The sequence below is a fragment of the Mytilus trossulus genome, chromosome 4 (assembly GCF_036588685.1).
Source record: "Mytilus trossulus isolate FHL-02 chromosome 4, PNRI_Mtr1.1.1.hap1, whole genome shotgun sequence".
In the NCBI taxonomy this organism is placed as follows: Eukaryota; Metazoa; Mollusca; class Bivalvia; order Mytilida; family Mytilidae; genus Mytilus; species Mytilus trossulus.
Window position 1 is genome coordinate 60,171,349 of NC_086376.1, and position 21,904 is coordinate 60,193,252.

At 31.6% G+C, this 21,904-nt stretch overlaps 2 protein-coding genes across 2 annotated transcripts; one reads left to right on the forward strand and one right to left on the reverse strand.

Annotated features, from left to right (window-relative positions):
• Positions 1–263: 263 nt before the first annotated feature.
• Positions 264–12,150, reverse strand: LOC134715662 (uncharacterized). The gene is made up of 7 exons (XM_063577988.1): positions 11,998–12,150; positions 8,771–9,006; positions 7,940–8,143; positions 7,137–7,270; positions 5,684–5,838; positions 4,708–4,825; positions 264–1,321 (listed from the first exon to the last, which is right to left on the reverse strand). The coding sequence occupies exons 2-7, from the start codon at positions 8,964–8,966 to the stop codon at positions 1,073–1,075; spliced, it is 1,056 nt and encodes a 351-aa protein (XP_063434058.1). The 5' UTR covers positions 8,967–9,006; positions 11,998–12,150; the 3' UTR covers positions 264–1,072.
• On the forward strand, positions 10,087–11,151 carry LOC134716709 (uncharacterized). The gene has a single exon (XM_063579713.1). It carries the CDS (start codon positions 10,087–10,089, stop codon positions 11,149–11,151), a length of 1,065 nt encoding a protein of 354 aa, XP_063435783.1.
• Positions 12,151–21,904: the final 9,754 nt, after the last annotated feature.

Consider the following 21,904-nt stretch of genomic DNA (forward strand, 5'->3'; position numbering starts at 1 on the left):
CAATTATGAGTTTGAATGTCACTTTAGTATCTTTCCCCTTTCTTTTGAGAGTTATGTATTTTATTGTAGTCTTCCACAACTTTTTAATGTGGGTATATCAGGTTTTATTTCTACCCAGACTGTTTATATGGTTGGAAAGTGTTGACATTGATTATTGATTCAGGGGAGTAATACATATTCTTCAAAAGTATTCAAAAGATTTACCAAAACACAAAAGTAAAAATCTTTACTTTTATTAAATAGTTAAAAATATTACAAAAGATAGTGGACCTATAGAATTTTAACATATATATTTCTATACATATAAAAACAATAATGACTTCGAACATGTTTAAACAATAGTTAATTAGTAGAGATTCTACCACACCACCATGACGATAACAGTTTTTATACACTTAAAGATAGCTAAACTTTGAATTTTCAAAATGCACAATTTTAGGACATATATAGAAATTAAAATGATCAAATTGGTCAAAATCAGTTCAAATCAAGACAGAAATAGATAAACCAAATTATAAGGAAGAACCCATAAAAACCAATAACAAAACAGAAATCTCATCATACAACTATTGTCAAGGTCAAATTCATTGATAACGTATTATAATGAATTCACATTCCAAAATTTAATGAAGCTGCACAGATACCAATCAAATTTCAAACAAATCCAACATGACCAAAACATAAACAAATGTAACTATAAGAAAATCAACCAATAACAGAACATTACAAGCTTGATAGAACTCGATTGGGAATCATAAATCTTGGTCCCTCTATGAATTCAGGAGGTCGAGATGGGTAAGCAGTGCCTGCTCCACATGTGGCACTCATCGAATTGCTTCTACGGGTACAAATCATGGGATTTGTCTCATTCATAAATGACACAATTGATGAAACTTAAAAGAGGATGAATTGAAGGGGTAATAAAGGGTGCTATTTGTATTTTAATAATAAAGATTATTTTCATTCTTAACTTGTACTGTTAAATATAAAATTGAAAGGATGATAACTGATGGAACATTTCTATATTAGATTTGTCTTTATTTTACCCCAACCGCCACCAAAAAATTCAGTGTCAGTGTGCCTGTCTGTTATACTGCTCACTAGAAAATGTATAAACAGAATACAATGACATTACAAGTTTGACAATGGGTGTTATCAGTATTGTCATAATGGGTATAAAATAATATTGTATATAGTGCATGACATCTCTGATGGTTACCAGTCCAAGTAATGTCAGTGTCCCTGTCTGTGATATCGTCTTCCAGTAACTAATCATATTAGATAACTTTGTCACATCTGCATTATGTTCCAATGCTTCACCCTGAAAAATATATATGTTTTACATCAGCAATGGAGCTTAATATGATGAATATTTAGATCTTAGGTATTATTTCCTAAAAAGAAGGTTTCTGTTTACAAGAGAGTTATTAAAACAAGGTTCTTTAAGGTCAAATTCAAATATAATTTTGAAAGTTTGACTGAAGAAGTCATAAGTTTGTTGACTGTTATAATGAAAGCCATGTAACAAATAACCATGGATAGTTCTAGGAAGCAACAATCATGTCTCCTTTGTGACTTATCCCTGATAGTTATTTGTCAGTAGTTATGATTGACATGCCAGAAGCAACTAGTGGAATAAGAACTACTTACCCTTAATGAGCACATGAGTTCACCTCAGGCTAATATTTCAGTTTGTATTTCTCAATCAAGAGTTTCCTATGTCATGTTTTGTGAAACATTGTCGAATTTTGTCTTTTTCTCTTGACAATATCATTATCTGCCTTTTTGAAAATAAATAATAATCGAAACTTTTACCAAATGCTTTTTGTTTCTGCACATTATAAGTGGTTGTTGATACATGTCTGTCATATTTTTTTTTTAATTATATTGTTATATATTCAGCAGTTGAATTTTTCATATCAGGGTTATTTATATTATACTAAATAGTGTGGCTTTATTCATTATTGCAGAATGCACCATGAACCATAATTGCTAATATATGTATCACAGTTATAGTAACTCTGGATAGTGCAATGTTACCACACCTCCTTATTTCTAATTATATATAATAGTCACATATCTTTTTGTACTCCGTTGTATTGGATTTTGATTCAGAAATGCCTCTATGCATTATAAAACTTTACTTAAAAATTATCAAAGATAGTAGATTAAATTAGATTAATTCCATAGAAATCATAACAAGAGTGCACACACTGAAATGTCTCGCCTTCTTTACTAATCATTGATATTCTGTTGATAGTCCTAATAATAAAGCTTTATTACAACTGTCTCATAAACTTAACATAACCAAGAAAACTAAAAATTGACCATTGAACCATGAAAATGAGGTCAAGGTCAGATGAACCATGCCAGGTAGGCATGTACAGCTAACAATTCTTCCATACAACAAATAAAATTGACTTATTGCTTATAGTTTAAGGTAAACAGACCAAAACACAAAAGCTTAACACTGAGCAATGAACTGTAAAAATGAGGTCAAGGTCAAATAAAACCTGCGCGACTGACACGAAGATCATGAAATATTTCCATACACCAAATATAGTTGACCTATTGCATATAATATTAGAAAAAAGGCCAAAAACTTAACTTTGACCACTGAACCATTAAAATGAGGTCAAGGACATATGACACCTGCCGGGTAGACCTGTACACCTTACAACCATTCCGTACACAAAATATAGAAGTCACAAACTAGTCAAAACATTTACTAAATTTTATCATCGCTATAAAGACATCATTCGTAAATATAGCTCAACATGCAGACTTCTTATACATTCAGGTATTTCACATCCATTTTTTTATGGAAATATTCTGTATAAAGCACAAAGGTGTCAGTATTCACCTCAGAAACTTACAAAACCTTTGAATAGACTTATTAAGAAGGGATATAATTACGATACTGTTGTCAAGTCATTAAAGATTGCATATTTTGGCGTTAATATTGAGTCACTGATAAGGTCTTTGGGTCGGAACTAAACACATTTATTCTAAAAACAGTTGTTGGCATGACACGGGTTTATGTTCTTCTCATATATGTTATGATGGTATGATACTAAACCCCTAACGGGAAGGATTGTGCCTGATGTTCATATGATGAAATCATAATCTTTCAGTCCGTTTAATTGAAGTCTGAAGCTGGCATGTCAGTTAACTGCTAGTAGTCTGTTGTTATTTATGTATTATTGTCAATTTGTTTATTTTCTATGGTTACATCTTCTGACATCAGACTCGGACTTCTCTTGAACTGAATTTTAATGTGCGTATTGTTATGCGTTTACTTTTCTACATTGGTTAGAGGTATAGGGGGAGGGTTGAGATCTCACAAACTTGTTTAACCCCGCCGCATTTTTGCGCCTGTCCCAAGTCAGGAGCCTCTGGCCTTTGTTAGTCTTGTATTATTTTAATTTTAGTTTCTTGTGTACAATTTGGAAATTAGTATGGCGTTCATTATCACTGAACTAGTATATATTTGTTAAGGGGCCAGCTGAAGGACGCCTCAGGGTGCGGGAATTTCTCGCTACATTGAAGACCTGTTGGTGACCTTCTGCTGTTTTTTGTTTTTTATTTGGTCGGGTTGTTGTCTCTTTGACACATTCCCCATTTCCATTTTCAATTTTAAGACCTATTGCATAGAGTATAAGAAAAACAGACCAAAACACAAAAACTTAACTATAATCACTGAACCATGAAAATGAGGTCAAGGTCAGATGACACCTACCAGTTGGACATGTACACCTTACAGTGCTTCCATACACCGAATATACTAGACCTATTGCTTATAGTATCTCAGATATGACTTGACCACCAAAACTTAACCTTTTTCACTGATCCATGAAATGAGGTCAAGGTCAAATGAAAACTGTATGACCAGCAAGAGGACCTTGCAAGGTATGCACATATCAAATATAGTTATCCTATTACTTATAATAAGAGAGAATTAAACATTACAAAAAATATTAACTTTTTTTTCAAGTAGTCACTGAACCATGAAAATGAGGTAAAGGACATTGAACATGTGACTGACGGAAACTTCGTAACATGAGACATCCATATTCAAAGTATGAAGCATCCAGGTCTACCAGTTCTAAAATATAAAGCTTTTAAGAAGTGAGCTAACACCGCCGCCACGTCCCTAGCCGCTGCCAGATCACTATCCCTATGTCAAGCTTTCTGCGACAAAATTCGCAGGCTCGACAAAAACTAAAGGCTCTAAAGAGCCTGTGTTGCTCACCTTGGTCTATGTGCATATTAATTTACTAAAATTACTAATTCAGGGGAGGCGATCTTTTAGCAGGTTGTCAGATTCATTTGAAAATTTCAGGGCAGATAGATCTTGACCGCATAAACATTTTTACCTCTTGTCACATTTACTCTAAATGCTTTGGTTTCAGAGATATAAGCCAAAATTTTCATTTTACCCCTTTGTTCTTTTTTTAGCCATGGTGGCCATCTTGGTTCGTTGGACACATTTTTAAAACTAGATACCCTAATGATGATTGTGGCCAAGTTTGGTTAAATTCGGCCCAGTAGTTTCAGAGGAGAAGATTTTTGTAAACGTTTACTGATAACGGACGCCAAGTGATGAGAAAAGCTACTTAGGTTAAATTCATTAAATTTTTAATTCATTAAACATTACTTTATTGACACATAAACTTTTGTATGTAAAATATTATACATTATACTTACTAAAACATATACTAGTCTGGTTACATTACTTTCTATTGCTGATTCTACAAGGTAGGCTGCCATCAAAAAATAAAACAGGGCCCCAGTCCATGTGCTGATTACAACTAATATACTGACCCTAAAATTAGTCAAATAGATTATCAATACAAATAGATATGTTCTGAAGATTTACTTCTTTTCTTGGGTACTAATTTCTTTTTGTCAATTTTGTGGGAAAAGTTTATTAAACTACAAACTTTTAAAAGTGTTCAACAAGCAACAGATTTCAAATACAGTATTCTTGTTCTTTTTAATATAATTATTAAAACCCTAGCATATCAAAAATGTTTACTTAATCCATGAAAACTGGCATGCATCATGATAATATTAAAATGAATTAACCATAATACAAAATAACAAGAATGTGTCCTAAGTACACGGATGCCCCATTTGCACTATCATTTTCTATGTTCAGTGGACCTGAAAATGGGATACAATTTCGAATTTGGTATTAAAACTAGAAATATCATATCATAGGGAACATGTGTACTAAGTTTCAAGTTGATTGAACTTCACCAAAAACTAAATCAACCAACAACTTTAACCTACCTTAACCAAAAACTTTAACATTAAGCGGGACGAACGGATGGCCTCATAAATGGGGCATAAAAAAGCATTAATATTCATGAATTTTGACTGTCCCTAATTTAACCTACAAACAACCTAACATATGTAGTGTTCAAAATTTGTAAGTATGCTAAAATAGGGTCAAAATACTGTAAACCAACTAATTTTTGTGAGTTGACCAATAACTTGAATATAAATCATTGCATTATCTATATAGTGTTTAATTTGGATCTTTCCTCACACTGTGTTAATATTCATGAAAAATTCTAACTCTTAAAAACGAAATCAGTGTGACGTGAACTAGGAAGGGCTAAACAAAAATAAGTTGGTTTCCAGAAGTAAAAGTTCATCAACTCAACAAACTACTTACCATTGTTTAATTCTGTTAGGTGACAATTTACTTTTAGCAAACATATTGTCTACCAGAAAGTAGATCAGAAATCCCATCCCTCCACAATATACCAACATATACATCACATACATCAGGGGAACACGACTCATGTCAAAAGACGAGTGAATCTGCTGCTGTAAAGGAAAGGAAAAAAACATTTAACTCTCTTCAAAATTTGCTGTTTAAAAATCTAAATAAGGTATTGAAAAATTGGTAATTTCAATGTTCAAAGGGCAATAACTCTGCAAAATAACAATACAACAGAACATTCACAGCTGAAAATAACAATCTAACAATTTAACAATTTTCATTTATACTAAGTAAAACATTTTAAGCTATTATATAATTAAAAAATATTTAAACTACTCTTCTAAAAACAACAACAAATAATTGCAACGAAAAAAAGACAAAAACAAATTGGAATTTATACTCATTAAAAAAATTATGCAAATCCTCAAATGGTCCTAGAACCTTTATTACCCAAAAGATATAAAGTTTTGAAAATACACAATTTTTTAATGATGTAAAACAAAAGAAGCTGACTATGACCCTGTTTGAACAATGCATTTCACATTAAACACTCAAAGGAGACATGTTAACTTTGTACTTGTTTGGCTTTATAACTATTTTGATCTGAGCGTCACTGATGAGTCTTATGTAGATGAACCGTGAGTCTGGTGTATTAAATTATAATCCTGGTACCTTTGATAACTGTTAACCATCATGAACACTTCAAAGAAAGCATTTATGTTCTCTTTCTTAACTTTTCCACAACCCAACTCATTATGAATGCATATATGTCCTTTGTTTGGAAAGCAATTGACCCCATCAGGAATTCGTCTTATTAACCATATGTATTTTTTTATTATTGGGCTTATTAGAAATAAATTATGAAGGTCTATTCTATAGATAGTCATTAATTTCTCAAAACCTTAATGTACATAAACACTCTACAACTGGGACGCCACAAAGGCCTTGAAATTATAAAATTTGAAAGAGTATCCTGTCATACTGCGGGTAAGTACAAACAGCACAGATGGTTAATGACCCTTGAAATCAAGGTCAGTATATTTGAGGTATTTCATATTATGATGCATACTGTGGTTCAGTTGAATTAAGATATCATTATTATCATATAAGATTCACATAAAAAAAATACCTTGCATTTGTAACTCAGTGGTTGTCCTTTGTTTAAATGTATTACATATTCTGTCTTCAATCATTCTTATATAAATAAGACAGTTAGTTTTCTTGTTTGAATTGTTTTACATTGTCATATTGGGGCCTTTTATAGCTGACTATGCGGTATGGGCTTTGCTGATTGTTGAAGGCCATACGGTGACCTATGGTTGTTAATGTCTGTGTCATTTTGGTCTCTTGTGGACAGTTGTCTCATTGGTAATCATACCGCATCTTCAATTTTTATACTTACAATAAGTTTTCTATATTCTTTGTGCCATCTTTGTAAACCACTGTCTAAAGATGACTGACTCACTGATATGTAATGGTTGCCATGGAAATCTTTTAGCACATTGTGATATTTATATAATTCTTCAATTGTTGATCCTGTGAACACAAATGTAAACATTTCTGTTTAGAAAATGATGAGTAAAAATTAATCTTACATGTAAAAATATGCAATGTTGATCTATATGTATTTGCAATTGTTTGGGGAATTTTTTCCCAGGTAGGGGTAACTAACTATCTACTAAGTGGAAGGGATGAGTTGGTATAATATTTCAAGGCTTCATAACATATGATAAAGGTGAGAAATTCTGGTTAATCAATATTATCATATCAAAAGTTTCTTAAACTGCTCAATAAGTAATGTTTTTTTTAATGATGTGTATTAAACCACAGTTGTTTATGCATCATGAATTTGTCAAATCTATTATAACTCGAAGAAATAGTGTTACAAAGCTATACATGGAAAGGTCTTTTTTTTTTATAAGCTATGCATATTTTGTTTTATTAATATTCAATTGAATGAAAAGGGATTTGCAAAATCCATTGTCAGGGAACAAAACGATTTAGAGTTTTACTTGTGTTTAGACATATGTCGATTGTTGAGGACTGCAAGATGCCTTCTATACATATTTTGGATAATATCATTGTTGATGGGATGATGTTTCATTGAAAAAACTTGTACCAAATTTTGTGATTATACATCTACAGAATTCGAATATGGGACTATATAAAAAATCCCCATGATATTTATTATAAATGAAATCATACCATGAAGTTTATTAAATGCTATAACGACAGCTACCAATAAGAAAACAGATACAACGAGAATTTCTACAATCTCTCGCCGTGATAATCTCATGTCATCCATCCCCGGCCATAAACACACTCCTCCCCCAACATTTAACTTGTCTGCTTTCTGTCGAACACTGCTATGTTTGCTAGCCAACAACTCCCTATCTTTTAACACTCGACCTAGAATAGAAAAAAACATTTCATGACATATCTATGCAATCAAATGTCCTTTCAAAGTCAAAGAGCTTCTCATTTCAAATTTGTTCATGGTGATTTCTGAATATTACAGTGATTATGGTTTTATCGTATTTAAAAAACAAACCAATTTATTCCCACCAATCAAAGTGTTTAAAGAGGAAGTCTCTCCTACACTCCTCTCTAGTAGTGGAACCCAAATTCTGATGTGACAGGAACAGGCAAACTGCCAAACTAAATATTTGCAACAATGACAATGAGAGATCTTAGTTATGGTTCTAAATAGATGACAAAGTCCATGACTTAAGTCATACATAGAGGACATTAAGTAAAATCTGAAACTTCACTTTAAATGTTTAATACAGACACAACAAAGCCAACTAGTTTAGAGTTAAAGACATGGTAACAGTCCTAAAAATGAAATTTATCAACATAAGTTCATTTATATTTTATAAAAAAAAATCTCTTATAAGGCCTGTTCACCCCTCACCTTTGAAATTTCAGATTTTCCAGTTTTGGACTAGTCTGTTTTCAGTTTTTTTTGTGGATGTTTCCCCTACCGATGCTTCAGATGGGTTAGTGGTTCTAACATGTCAGGTATAAATCTCTTACCTGGGGTCATTTTAAGTTTTTCTAGTGTTGGACTGATCTGTTTATCCAGTTTTCCTTGGCTGTTTTCTATCTGTCGCTCCAACCTTTCTCTAAGGTGATATAGACCACTACGAGAGGGTGTTGACATGACAGTTGGTGTACCCAATGATGGACGTTGTTTCACATCACTTATAGCTTCTTTTTTTCTAGCTGCCATGTTTTTTCACATACATGTATTCTCAATTGGAATTTTCTACCTGAAAAGGTCAACAGGAACATAAATCAAATTTATGTACAAAAGCATAAATGCTTCACCAGTTTTACTTATAATGGTTTGTCCAAGACAAGGTGACCATTTCAACTTAAATGATATGATAGAACTGTTGATCTTTACAATATCATTCAATCTAAATTCCTTTGTTTGAACTCATAGGATATAAATAATAAGATGTGGTATGATTGCCAACAAGACAACCCTCCTCAAGAGACAAATGACACAAAAATTAAAAACTATAGGTCAGAGGTTGATTTAGGGGGTGGGCTCCCCCCTTTTCTGGGGAAAATTTTGTTGATTTTATAGGGAATCACTGAAGCATGACCATTGCAGGCATCTTAATCTTGTTTAGTTAATTAAATGTTATAAAACTAGTATCTTGGAATTGTGAACAGCATGTTTTTTTTAAATTTTATGTTGTTCTATATATTCAACACAATTTCAGAGAGAATTTAGAAGTGGATCCATTTCATCTCCCCATCCTGTCCTTTCCCCAATATAGGAGTCTATACATCAGCTACACTTATTAAAAAATTTTCAATGTAAAATCCACACAGCATTAAATATATACATATAACTTCTTAATATTTTTTTTCTTCGCCCTGATATACATGTAGCCTTTTTGTGCTAATGCAACATAAAGCAACCAACAATCAATCAATCTTACTGCTATGTACTAATGTTCATGTATATTATTATACTTCAACATGTTTAATCAGCTTTTGTAACTTTGAATATTTTTTAATTCATTTTTATTAAAAACGATGAATTTTAAAGTTGGAACCTAGATCAACAAACTCAATAAATTAAAATATATATTTGTAATAATTAAGTCATCAAAAATCAAATTATTTTAATCAACTGAAACTATCTCATCTTATTCAGATTTTTACATATCAGTGTATTTAATATAACCACCTTTACCCTCAACCCATGATCAACAAAATTATAAACTGAAACTTATCAAGATATAAATATCAAATATAGATATAAATGTATATAAAACCAGAAATAAAATCAGTCATATTAAAATCAGTCATATATATATATATATTTATCTAAAATGGCATTCTCTCAGTCTGTTATGAGGAGTCAAGCTCCAGTTAAATGTGGAATATGTGAAACTGACCGACCAATCCAGTGGGAGTGTATTGACTGTAGTAAATTACTATGTGATCATTGTAAAGAAAAGGTCCATCCAGAATTCCAAAAAGCCAAAGATCATCAGGTAATAACCAAAGTTACTGGACAATCCACTGTTGCAGAACTGAGCATCAATAAACAATATCAGACTCAACTACCTGAAGTAGGTCATATATCTTATAATGATGATGATTCACTGTGGATAAGTAATGGTACAGATAAAGTATTGCAGAGAGTAAAACCTGAAGGAACCAAACTAAAGATACTATCCAGTTATCATACCAGGGTATTTGGTATGGCTGTTACTCAATCAAATAATCTGCTTATGTCAACAGGGAAATCAAGACTTAAACAGATCAGTAATAATACAGGTACACTTACAGACTCAGTATATAATGTGACACCATTCTTTGCTACAGCAGTCCATGTTAACAGTGAAAATAAAGTTCTAGTAGGAGGTTCTATTACAGGCCACCCTTCAGAAGGAAGAAATGTTGTAACACTGATGAATCAGAACGGAGACCATGAGAGAGTGTATGAACATGATCAACATAAACAACCTATATTCACCTACCCAGGAAGAATTACCAGTTCCAGTAATGGGAATATACATGTTTTGGATCTAATAAGTATTTACACCGGCGGCAGAATAGTAGTGTTAGGACATGGTGGAGATATAATCAATATCTATACAGGAGATACAGAGATCAACAAGGTCAGACCATTTTTTCCAGGAGACTTAGCAACAACACCTAGTGACAATGTTATTGTAGCTGATGGGATTACTCATACACTTCATATCCTGAACAATGCTGGCCTGCTGATGACATATTATAAAACAAAGGACAGAAACATACAGTTTCCATTGTCTCTGACATTCTCTACAAAAGGCCATCTCTACATAGGATGTGCTAAAGGAGCAGAAGGCAGTACATGTAGATCAAAGGAGCCCAAGATATTTGAAGTGACCATATTAGGATATTAATGTTCCATTAATTTGATGTTTATAGTTATTGTTGATGTTGAGAACAAGTTACTGTGGATTCATTTATTTTCGTGGGTATCAATTTTCGTGGATTGCTGAAAACTTGCAATTTCGTTGATATTTGATTTCGTGGTTTTGCCAATCTTTGTATACAGAGCCTAGTGAAAACATATTCTTCGTTGAACATCATGTCATGGATATTTTCATATTCTTTGGCATTTACTCCAACAACTAAATCTATAAAGGATGCAGAAGACAAACAGGATTGCAGTTATTATTTAACTCTTCAACTTATCAATTTTATTCTTTTTATCACTTCGGACAATAATAAGAATGATTTTATTTGTTTTACTTTATTGATATGACGAAATCAGCTAATGCAAGGTATCACCGGCCCAAAGACACCTCAGGCGTTTGGGTCTATGATACAGATTTTTTTTTATTTTTTTTTTTTATTAAAATATTCAATTTTCTATATGTATAACACACATCTATCACTTCTGTGCATGTCTCACCTAGTTTCGAGTGATTTAAACGACCCAGAGAAAATACCCAATTTTACTATCCATACTAACAATGACTAAGAAACAAATTATGGATAGTAAAATTGGCAAAGACACTTGGGACTCCACTCTACATTATATTCATTTTATGTTATATTAATTTGAGACGCAATTACTACATAAGTAAACTGCCTACCAAAATCAATAACAACAACAATAATAATCACTAACTGGAATATTAATTGAAGTTTTAAAAATACTCAACAAGATTGAAGAATCTTGAAATCCAGGCAACACCACATTGCACACAGTCACACTTATCCAATCCAAAAGCAATACAAACCTTGATTCTAAACTGGAATGTCTGCTTCACTGGCATACCTGGTTAACAATTGAATCAATAATCTGATAAATTCTTTTCTTAATATTGATCTGTTCAATCCTATGCTGTTAGTTTAAATATTGAATTTCCCGCAATAATATTGGGTATAAAGGGGTAAGGGGACAGAAACTTAGAATTAATGTTCTCATTTCCAATCAATTCTTGCGGATGTCGCTCCCTAGTTAGAGGACAACCCTTGAAGCATTATATTTCGTCACACTTCTACTATAGGATTAAACGGTAAGAGAACGGAATTAATAAGTGTATAAAAAGTAAAAACACAAAAATACTGAACTCCGAAGAAAATTAAAAAAGGCAAGTCCAAAATCAAAAGGCAAAAATCAAAAGTCCAAACACATCAAACGAATGGATAACAACTGTCATATTCCTGACTTGGTCAGTACAGGCATTTTCTAATGTTGAAAATGGTGGATTGAACCTGATTTTATAGCTAGCTAAACCTCTCACTTGTATGACAGTCGCATCAAATTCCATTCCATTGTCAATGCATTGAACATGAACAAAACAAACATACCCAAAGTGTAAAAATGTCAAAAATAGGGGTACAGCAGTCAATATATTGTGTTATCATCTTAAACTCACTGTAAAAAGAACAAATGTAACGAAGAAGCACAAAAAGGCATAAATCAAATTTAACAAACTCATTTTGCTTATTTTATACGAATGCACAGTTCTTGGACCGCTATTGTTTCTGACCTATAAACTTTAAGTTAACGTTTTTATGCTATGCATTTTGCCAGCCATACCCAACTATATCAGTCCTATTCAGGACCGATAACTCTGTCGATAGATATTATCGGGTATACAATATTGTCAATCGTATCAAGGATTTGTATAGTTAGTCTTACTATACAAATCCTTGATCGTATTATACGTCTCTGTTGGAATGTATATAATAAATCTTTTGTTTTACACAATTTAAACTTTAAATCGATTTATTGCCTGGATTTAGCTTTAAATATTGAATTAAAAGATAAATAACAATAAAAACATATTCAATGATCGAAATTCATTTAAATTAAAATTTGATTCAGAATATTTCTTTGAAATAATTATAGAAACATATAAATACTTGAATACCTTTTAAGCAATAAATATTTTTTTAAAGAAATTTTCATAATATCCATATTTTCCTAAAGTTTATAATGAAACATACTTCTTCTAATTTGACACGGGAAGGAGAAGATATTTATTTGTACATTTATGAAAACTTTTGTATATCACAAAATTTAAACTCTGGTAATACATGTATACACACTGACAGGATGTTTAATGTCAGCTGGTTGCTTTTGGTTTTCACGTCTACCTGACAATATATTATGATGTAACATTATAACCCAAGTTAGATTTCACCTGTTTGGTCAAGGAATGAAAATTTAAAGGTATAGAATATTTATCTATAATAATATAATTGGACATTGTTTTTTTTTTCTTAGGATGAAAACGTTTTTGTTTTTGTTTTAAAAGAAATGAATAAATATATTTCTAAAGAAAGATAAAATTTACAGAAAACTTGAAAAACACCTTTGAAAAAGAAGAGATTTTTCTTATTATAGATATTGTAAAGTAATTTCTGGTAACAGTATCTCCTGGATGAATATCTGTCAAAATAAATGTTCCCGTGTCACACTTAACATATTTTTTTTTATTAAGAAATTTTGAAATCAATGATATCGAAATATCACTAAAGGAAAATAACAGAAACATCAGAGATTCTTTATGAAAAATTAAATATAATCTAGGAAAGTCTACTATAGAAATCATTGATTTGATGCAACATTTTCATATGATACATCAGCCGCCATTTTGAAAAATCTCGGAAAATTCCCGTTTTTAAATCGATGTTTGACCGAAATTGCCCTGAAATTAAACTGTTTTAAGTAGTATTTTTCCCCAGCTATATGTTTGAATATACTTAATCGATTTGCAAAGTTTGTTTTTTATTTACAGAATTTCTTTATTTGTTATACAAGTAGACATGGGTATCGGTAATTTAGCATTGAGTCAACGGAGAAATGATGAGAAAAAGTGCATGTTTTACGATTCCGATTTGACCGAATTTAATCAAAAATTAAACTGTTAGGACCAACATTGTTTGATAGAAATATGTTTGAATATCAAGGATTGATTTGCAAAAGTAAGAAAACGGATTAGGTTTAAGAGAAAATTAAACTTTATTGAAGCATATATGCATTTTATATGGGGAAATATAAAACAAAATGGCAGCTAATATACGTCACAAAAGTCACGTGATGTCCAACTTAGTTGGATATGTTTTATGCCTAGTTTACACTTATACGCTTTTAGTTATTCAGACACATTGACAATATTGTAGTCAAAGGAAATAAAACATTGGGATTTATCAGAAGAATCCCAAAAGACTGCACAAAACCAGTAAAAGCAGCAGCATATACAGCCATGATAAAACCTTCAGTGGAATATGCCTGCACAGTTTGGGATCCATCGAGCCAAAAAAAAAAAAAATCATTGACACAAGTTCAAAAAAGAGCAGCAAGATTCGTTCATAAAAACTACTCAGAGTGAGACCGAACACCTGGCTGTGTAACACACATGGTTAAACAATTACAGTGGGAAAGCCTGGAAGAACGTAGAAAAACCAACAGACTATGTATGCTATTTAAAATCCAGCATGGCCTTATTGATATAGATAGACAACAATATCTTATACCCAATGACAGCCGGACCAGAGGTACAGGCCGCTTTTACCAAGAAAGAACAAAATCTTAAACCTATGGACAGTCATTCTTCCCAAAGACCATCAGGGATTGGAATCAACTACCAGCTAAAACAACATCAGCCGACTCGATAGAGAGTTTCAAGTTTTCGCCTTATCTTTCCATGTTTTCTTCAGTTTATGTTTAGGTCTTTATGTTTTTGAAGTATTCTGATATTTCTATATGAAGGTAACTTCAAATGCAAAATATTCTTAGCTTGAAAACGTGTTTGTTTTGAGTAAAATCATCTGATAAGTTGGATTAAAGGGTGTTTGAAATTTCCTAATTTTTGGCCAACGGGGGACACATATTCGCCGTTTTTACATATCTATTTAAAACCAAATAACTGCAGCTTTAAATAATATTTATCAAATCAATTTCATTATAGACGAATAGCAGACATTTGAAAGGTGTAAAAAAATGACATTTAGGGCAATCAGTCAAAGAAATACCAAGGAATGCTTCTTTGAAATCGTTTTTGTCATTCAGGAAATTGGTTGAAAATCGTTGTCCATTTTTCTGACTGTTGCCGTAAGTGCCGAAATTTAGTGTCATTTTAAAAAATAATCATATTTGTTATAAAAATATAATTTAACGGCATAATTCTTCCATTTCAACCATCCTTTGAAGTTTTTACATCTCAAAATCATAAAACGGCGAAATTGTGTCCACGGCGAATATGGGCTTCCCACTCTATTTAATTTAGTATTTATCTCCTGGAAAATTATACTACGTCTTCTAATTGTTATATATAGGTTTTTTCTTCTGTTATCTTTGGTTTATAATTCATGTGAACATAACACAGACTAGAACGCATGACATAGCATATTAATCTATTGCAATAAAAAATCATAATATCTAATAAGATTTGAAGATTTAGCTAACTAAGTCCTTATATTTGTATAAAGTAACATTCGTTTATAGTGGGAAATTATTTAAAAGTTGAATAGGCTATAATTTAAAATTGCTCGCCAGTCCATTTCTGTGATTACCATTAGATAACGCTGGTTCATTTGCCAATCAATCTATCATCAAGAGACAAATTTCGTTCATAGTCTTTTTCAAAAATGATGAACGGTTCTTTATATTGGTATGTACTCATTTTAAACGTTTCAAATTTATGAAATTATATTCGTACATCAATGTTTTTGATACACCAATAACAAAAACTGAAATATATTGAATGTATACATTTTGTAATTATTCAAAATTATATCAGAAACGTAAACTTAATTATAAAATAATAAACCTGTTAAGGGGAGAGAATACTCTTATAACTTTTTCGAATTGGCACATAATACAACGGAATGTCACTCTTGCATACATATGGCACATCAATAGAATTAATTAACTGCGAAATCGTGCTCCACCTTCAATGATGATTCTAAATTATAAATATAACAAAAGTTGTTAATCTATAGATAGTGAAGACTAATGAAAGCTAACCCACTGTAAAAATATTTCTTTGCAATTTTTTAAAACTTCCTCAGGAAAATGATCGAGTCACTTGACTTTCAAAGCTCAAAATCAATGTTATTACACAATATTTGAATCATGTAGTTAAAGATTATTCGCTTCTCAAAGTGTAAGACGCAATAAAAATCGTATGCTTGCACCATCCTACCGAAATACGGATTTTATTAAGTCCTGAACATTTCGACATTCCTCCGTATATTTATAGCAAAACCGGTTTAAACAAAATCACAAGTACGTGTTAAGATCCGACTAAATACCTATTTCCCGATATGGTCAAATTGTATTGACAAATTTTACTGTTTTACTTAAAACTAATTTTTACAAGTTTCTTTTTATTCGTATCCTTTACCATTTTAGATTTTAAATACATATATATAATTTAATTATGAAACCATATGCTAGCCCATAAAATTTAACCCATTACTAATACGGATTAGTAGTTCTTTCAATTTCCTTTGTTAAGAGAAAGTTAAACAACTGATAAGATATTATTTTTATCCATTTTAAAATTTTAAGATGTATAGTGTACATACAAGTTCCTGTTTTTAACTAATTTTTAGTTTTATCTAAGGCTATTCTAACTCTGTTACTATTATTTTAAATTTTAACTAATAGATAAGATTTTAAATAACGCAATTTTAAAAATAAACAAAATTTTTAAATGCGGTGACCCTGCAGATAGGGTGGACTTCCTGAAGAAGAAGAAGAAGAAGAAGAAGAAGAAGAAGAAGAAGAAGAAGAAGAAGAAGAAGAAGGTCAGGTAAAATTGCTACATGACATCACCGTAGATTTGTTGAGGTTCGTGATAAGTAGTCTTCAGGTTTTTTATAAGTATTTTGTTGACTAGTGTGGCATGAGTCTTCGATGTCTTACGCCTCTTTGTATGTAAATTGAGAATGGAAATGGGGAATGTGTCACAGAGACAACGACCCGACCATTGAGGAAACAACAGCAGAAGTTCACCAACAGGCCTTCAATGCAGCGAGAAATTCCCGCATCCAGAACCGTCCTTCAGCTGGCCACTAAACAAATATATATACTAGTTCAGTGATAATGAACGCCATACTGAACTCCAAATTGTACACAAGAAACTAAAACAAAAATTATACAAGACTAAATTTATGTGTTTATATAGATATAGAAGAAACATCATTCTGATGAATAAGTGAAAACAATCAGCATTTGCAGCATAGAACAAACCATGAGAACTTCCAAATTATCATTGTACTTATGAATAAAAAGTATCCTTCTAAGACTGAAATCCCAACGTCGTTATCGACAGTCAAATGATGTCACGAAGTGGTACATTCTGAATATTGAATGATGATTGAAAACCATATGCTGCAGGATAAAAATTAACATAGAAATTTAGTACAGAATACTATGATATTATTTCTTGTGCCCCAATCGTTTCAGTTTATGACGTCAAAATGTGTCAGAAAGAAAAGAAAAAGATAGCTTGCAATGTAAATTCTTGCTACACCGATGGTTATCATAAGTGGAGAAAGAACTGCTAACCTTCCCTAGATTACCGATGTGATTGTTCTATGAGATGTATGATATTGCGTAATCCTTGCTTTTCCGTGTAATGTTTTTGTCCATGGTTGCCTATCTATTTATAAAAGAGGGACGAACGATACCAAAGGTACAGTCAAACTCATAAATCCCAAACAAACTGACAACGCCATGGCTAAAATGAAAAAAGACAAACAGAAAAACAATAGTACACTTGACACAACATAGAAAACTTAAGAATAAACAACACGAACCCCACGAAAAACTAGGGGTGATCTCAGGTGCTCCGGAAGGGTAAGCAGATCCTGCTCCACATGTGGCACCCGTCGTATTGCTTATGTGATTACAAATCCGGTAAATAGTCCAATTCGGTAGATCACATTCATGAAAGGGAAGGGGACTGTAGTTACGACGTAAGGAACAAATCCGATATCATTTGTGAAACGGTTATTCCATAAAAGAGGGACGAAAGATACCAAAGGGACAGTCAAACTCATAAATCACAAACAAACTGACAACGCCATGGCTAAACATGAAAAAGACAAACAGAAAAACAATAGTACACATGACACAACATAGAAAACTAAAGAATAAACAACACGAACCCCACTCATAACGGTCAACCAACTCGTGATGGCGTCCGTAAAATTTACGAAGGGATGATTTCAACTTCACCATTTGGAACTTTTGGTTTAATAGCTTCCTTGTGAGCAGTAACCCTCTATCAAGAAAATCATGATAGGAAATGCAAGCACGGGAATATCGTATCAATTGGGAGATATATACCCCGTATGCAGGTGCTGCTGAAATGTTGCTACTTAGAAATGGAAAGTTCACAATTGGAAAGCTGAAATCATCTCTTTTGTCGTTAAGTTTTGTCTTCAACCGACCCTCATTATCAATTTCTAGATGTAAGTCAAGATATGAAGCCGAATTAACTGTATCTTTAGTATCCTTTATCTCTAATTCGATGGGATAGATATGTTCCACATAGTCACCAAATTTTGAATTGTTTAGTAAAAGAACGTCATCTATATAGCGGAAAGTAGAGTTAAAGGATATTGCTAACTTCTTATCTTTCTTCCTAAGAAGTTCCTGCATGAAGTCAGCCTCATTATAATAAAGAAACAAGTCAACAATAAAGGGGCACAGTTTGTTCCCATTGGGATGCCGACAGTCTGTTGAAAAACACGTCCTCCGAACGTAACAAATACTAGTATGTTGTCAATCAAGAAATCAAGCATCTTGATAATATCGGTTTTAGAGAATTTTTTGTTTGAATCAGAGTGATTCTTTACAAAGTAGTAGTTATCCCTCCCTAAGACAAGCTACTTGTATCTACGTTGGTCATTCTTTTTTATGAAGCAAAGTAACTCTTTTAATTTGGCTTTTAATTTGGAATGTGGAATACTTGTGTAAAGAGTAGAAAAGTCAAATGTTTTAATACTGTTACAAAATTATCACATCTGATTCACGCCACCTCTAGAATAGGCAGTTTCACCTCTGGAATAGGTAGTAACCATGACCTAGCAACATTTAGGTGGTAATTTTCTTACTTTTTTACATGATCACATGTTTTGGCTAAGTTTCATGAAAATCGGTGACTATGCGTGCCGGCCCCCTATATAAAATGGTTGGTGGTTACAGAGAATTGCTCTTAATCCGTTCCCTCTACGACATTATGATATTTGCTTTACAGTGTTATATATATAAATAAGGAGATGTGTTGTTTGACAATGGGACAATTATCCACCCATGAAAAAGATGAAACCTAGTATAGGTCACATGGTTATTTTTAATTTTACTTTAGATATTATCATCATTTGAATGTTGTAGTCGACTTGATGTTGATTACTAGTCCAGTCAATCTAGCATAAATTTGACCCTAACCCGAAAGTAATTGCAACAGAAGATATATAAGTTTTAATCTTTAGAATTATACTCCAAATATACACAGAAAAAAGTCCCATAAAATCTAACTCAAGGAAGACTTAAAAAATCACCATTTAAAATTCCTATGGAGATTTGTATTGAAAGGGAGATAACTCTTGAAAAAAGGCAGAAATATCAATAAAAATTGATACAAAATGATAACTTTACCACTTCTATTCATCAGAATGAATTGATTCTTTATTTTAAAGCAGTCTTTAAAATATAACAAACAACTCTTAAGGTGTTTTTATATCTTTTATCAAGCTATAACCTAGATTTCGTAATTCATTAGTTGACCATCTATTTAATTTTTCAACATGTCAAGGTAAAGAATCTCAAATTCAATAAAAATAATTTTAAAAGCATGTATTCATCTTTTTTGTGGTTTAAAGTTTCTTTAGATAAGTAAGTTCCTGAAAAAATATGATATACAGATATAAACAATACCAAATTTTCACATTATTTTTTCAAAATAGTCACAAAGCTTCAAATTTGCAATTTCCTTTGATGAAAAATGCATGAAAGAAATAAAACTACCCATAAAACTTTGGTTTTGTACATTTTATGAGTGGAAGATTACATAAATAAGACAAATACAAACTCATAACCCCATCAAAGTATCATACTTTACATAAATTTCAAGAAAAACAACCAAACACTGACCAAAAAAGACTCATATTTGCAAGAGTTATCTCTCCTTCCAATGTTAATTTCCATAGGAAATTTAAAAATGCTGATTTTAAAGTTTCATCAAGTTAGATTTTATGGGACTTTTTTCTGTGTATATAAAGGGCATAATGCTATAGATTAGAACTAAAACATGTTCTGTTGCAATTAGTTTGAGGTTAAATCTTAGTTTGACTGGACTATACTCGATAATTGAATGTGTTACGTTGAATTTTACTTTTATGCTATCAAAAGTGTGTTGAATGTAGAATAGTAAACCTTTAAGTATTTACCAAAGAGGATTTGTATGTCTGCACAATCAGTGATTACTTATCAGCAGATTTATCGACCCAGTGTTAGTAACAGCAATAGCGGCATTTTTTTTTTGAACACCAGATGCAAACTTCGACAATTAATGTCTCTTCAGTGATGTTCGAGGATAGAAATTTGAAATTCTAAAACGTAATTGACCCAGAAGAAGTATACATCAACAGTCCTATTTTTTTTTAGGTTAAGCGAATTCATATTTAGACACTCAATGCCTATTCAGTAATGGTCAAGGCCGAAATATTTTAAATTTCAAAAACGTATTAAAAAATAGAAGATCAATACCGTTATTTATATATTGCCAAATTATTCCAGGAAATCATATATATACTTGCATGATAAATAATTCATGTGTTACATATATATTTGATTGTTTCTATGAAAACAAATATTTAAAAGATGTAAACCGGCCTTCTGTTACAAATGGTATTAAGATGAACATTGATATAAGTTAATATAGAAATATTATAGCAGGATGTTTTGCTTCACTGAATACAATCCATAGAGATCATACGGCAGGTGTAAATTATGTACAGGAGCTCTAGATTATTTAGACATTACAAATATACATTGATGCAATTTATTTTTATTGAAAAGAATAGAAGTGGAATAACAATGAAGGGGTATCGTTCTTTGATTTTATTTGTAATGTAATGTATAATTTAACTTTCTAGGAAATATGTCTTGCTTTATTACAAACTTAAAAGGTTAGGTATTTCTTGCAAAACTATGAATCTACATCTGTTTTGTCATCAATGAGTAAAAGGAATCTTTACGGTGTAAACATAAAGATTCATAATTTTGCCAACCCAAAAATAATAATGATATTGTTTTACTCTCACTATTATTATTAATGCTTTTCGTTTATTAATTAAGTAAAATATGATCGCTGAAAAGGGGACAGTAGATTTGATTAAAATCTAAATCATATCAAAGTGTTCTGTTTCCCCTTTGTGTTCCTTTGTATGGTTTTTAAACTTTTAAAATTTGCCAAGAAAAACAAACACAAAAATGCCAAATCCCTTAATTTTCAAATTCAACTGGTCTCAGTAGATATTTACTTGAAATTAATTCTCTTGGGAAAATGTCCATTCTTTTTGATATATCATGGATAAACTCATCATAAATAACATAATTGAAAATTCGTATTTGAGCCAGTTGCGCGTTTTTTCTACAAAATAAAAAAAAACTTGAAG

Coding starts and splice junctions, on each gene's coding strand:
- LOC134715662 (XM_063577988.1), bottom strand. CDS start 8,966: ATGGCAGCTAGAAAAAAAGAAGCTATAAGTGATGTGAAACAACGTCCA. Junction 7,271..7,939: donor AGCATTTAATAAACTTCATG/GTATGATTTCAT, acceptor TTGTGTTCACAG/GATCAACAATTGAAGAATTA. Junction 1,322..4,707: donor CCAGACTAGTATATGTTTTA/GTAAGTATAATG, acceptor TATATTTTTCAG/GGTGAAGCATTGGAACATAA.
- LOC134716709 (XM_063579713.1), top strand. CDS start 10,087: ATGGCATTCTCTCAGTCTGTTATGAGGAGTCAAGCTCCAGTTAAATGT.